Source organism: Penaeus japonicus, unplaced genomic scaffold (assembly GCF_977035675.1).
Source record: "Penaeus japonicus unplaced genomic scaffold, GWHDUDI00000001_assembly GWHDUDI00000033, whole genome shotgun sequence".
NCBI lineage: Eukaryota > Metazoa > Arthropoda > Malacostraca > Decapoda > Penaeidae > Penaeus > Penaeus japonicus.
This window is the reverse complement of record NW_028234435.1, coordinates 11,937,590-11,940,089: the sequence shown is the minus strand read 5'-3', so window position 1 is coordinate 11,940,089 and position 2,500 is coordinate 11,937,590. Positions and strand designations below refer to the sequence as shown.

The 2,500-nt window shown below is 34.9% G+C and overlaps 1 protein-coding gene across 1 annotated transcript in view; it reads left to right on the top strand.

The window, feature by feature from the left end:
* Window positions 1-2,500, top strand: part of LOC122257130 (opsin-5-like) — a 16,840-nt gene that overhangs the window by 4,461 nt on the left and 9,879 nt on the right. The window contains exon 4 of the mRNA XM_043022206.2: window positions 27-203. Coding sequence (XP_042878140.2) covers window positions 27-203 — 177 coding nt within the window. The remainder of the gene's footprint in view (window positions 1-26; window positions 204-2,500) is intronic.

The following is a 2,500-nucleotide window of genomic DNA, read 5'->3' as shown; positions in this document are numbered from 1 at the left end:
CCCCCTACCCAACCTCCACCCTGAAGAACACCTTCTGAAGCCCGGCTTAGCCAAGCAGTGTCTCGTAGCGGCGTGGCTGTACGGGGTAGCCTGGTCGACTCCCCCGCTGCTCGGATGGTCACGATACGTCAAGGAACCGTTCGAAGCTTCGTGTTCAACCGACTGGTATGATCGTTCTCCCTCCGGCATCGCGTACAGCATTTGTGAGTTGGGAGGTTGAGGCGCCGGGGTTTGTTGTGGGTTGTAAGGTTGATAGATTGGGAGAGAGGGAGAGGGAATAGTGGATGTATTTTAGTATGTGGTTTGTGGTAGTAGTAGTAGTAGTGGTAGTGGTGGTATGTAGTAGTAGTAGTGATGGTGGTGGTGGTAATAGTAGTAGTAGTAGTAAGGGTAGTAGTATAATTAGTATTATAAATAGTAGTTATAGTAGTAGAAGCAGTAGTTGCGATAGTGGTAGTAGTAGTAGTTGCACTAGAAGTTATAGTGGTAGTAGTAGTAGTTGCTTAAGTAGTAGTAGTTGCTTCAGTAGTCGTAGTAGTAGTTGCTTCAGTAGTATGGGTAGTATAATTAGTATTATTTTTATTATTGTCAGTATTGTTATTACTGATAATCCTCGTAGTGATAAATCAATCATGATTATAAATGATACGAAAAATGCTAATGATAACAGATAATAGATAATAGTATTAACTTTGGTAGTAAAGATGATAACAATAGTAATAATAATGATTGTAATAATGATAATAAAATAATAATCATGTTAATTGTAACAATGATAATGGTAATGATAATGATAAAAATGATTATGACGATGATAATAACGATAGTTAAAATAATGATAATAATGATTATAACTATCATAACTGTAGCATGAATCCCCCCTGGTGATAGCATATAGTATGATAACGAGGGCATCTTTAGTTAGTTTATCGATTCAGTGATTGAACGATCCCTAGTCTACACCGATACACGGCAACAGCACAGCAAACGACTTAAGTTACGGACACAAGGCACTGTGCAGATCAGTCTGATCCAAATAACCGCCGAGGGAATACTGTGTTGGTAGGAAAGATATATTATATAAATATATATAAATGATATATGTGTATATAGCAGTTCTTTACGGTCCTCCGACGGGTTTTAACTGGGTTTTCGTTTTGGTTCGTCAACCATAATAGTCGAGGAGGTTTCTGAAAAGGATCCCTAGTTGGCTAGTAATTAATCAGTATTTATTAAACTCCTAATTTGCTACATTTATAAAGATGATAAATACAGTAATAATGATAACAGTAATAATAATTATGATACAGTGATAATGATGATAGCATGGTACACGCTTTCCCCAGACAATTGCTTTGCGTATTTTGTTTCTAATCTCTGTTTCTTATTTCTTAGTCTATTGATGTCAAAGCTGTATATGACAAATGAATCCGCTACAGTCTCAATTGCTTGTATTTTGTAAGCTGCATGAAGTTCACTCTTTAGAACATTCTTCTTCTTTACTGTTCTTTGGATTTTTTTTCTTTGTTACTGAATGCTGTAATTTATCATCTTCGTTAATTCTAGGTATATGAATGTTCCTCCTTCTTCTTCTATTTCTTTTATAAATGTGTTGTTACCATGGTTTATGTTTCATGTCTATGATAGTTTGTCTCGTTTAACTTTAACTTTAACCTTAAAACAGAGTCTAGTATCGAGAGTCCTTTAATAAGCTGGTTATTTATCATCTTTAACACAAGTCAAGTCATCAAGTCAAGTAAACAAGACTTCACAGACAGCCTGTCTGTCCAAGTCCCTACCTATTCACGTAAATCTAGTAATTTCGCATTCCATAAATCAGAGTGAGGTTAGAGGGTTAAGGGCAAGACAAAAAGAGGAGTTTTTAGTTTATAATATCTTACTGAGCCATTGGCATCATTCGAATCCAGTTGTCCTATACAGCTTTAACATAATAGACTAGAAAATTAGTCAAAGAGATTAGAAACAAATTCCACAAAGTTTTTGTCTACGCAACATCCTAAAACTGATCTTGATAGAATCTAGATCGAGAAGAGGAAGAGGTGAAGTGCCATCTAGAAATTGCCCACAACAAAACCTATTTTCAAAGATGATCCCTTGAAAGATTTAACGAAGCAACACGAGGAAGGAAAGAAAAAGAAATAAATTTAACCAAGGGAAAATAACATATGTCTCAGAAAGAAATGACCGTTAAAGAAGTCATCAAAAAGAAGTCAAAAACCGCAACTAATCGACGAAATTAGCAAAGAAAATCAAACGATAGACAAAGAGTTAAGGATAAAAAAAATGTATATAAACAAAAAATTGAGAAGATAAGACACTGCTTAGGAAAAAAATATGAAACGAATTTAAACTACGAGAAATACAGTGGCTGAAATGTTCTGAGTAATATAGGATTAATGACGTCAAAAATTATTGTGATATTAATAATGATGAAAATGATAGTGATAATGGAAATGATGATGATGATGCAACCTATAAG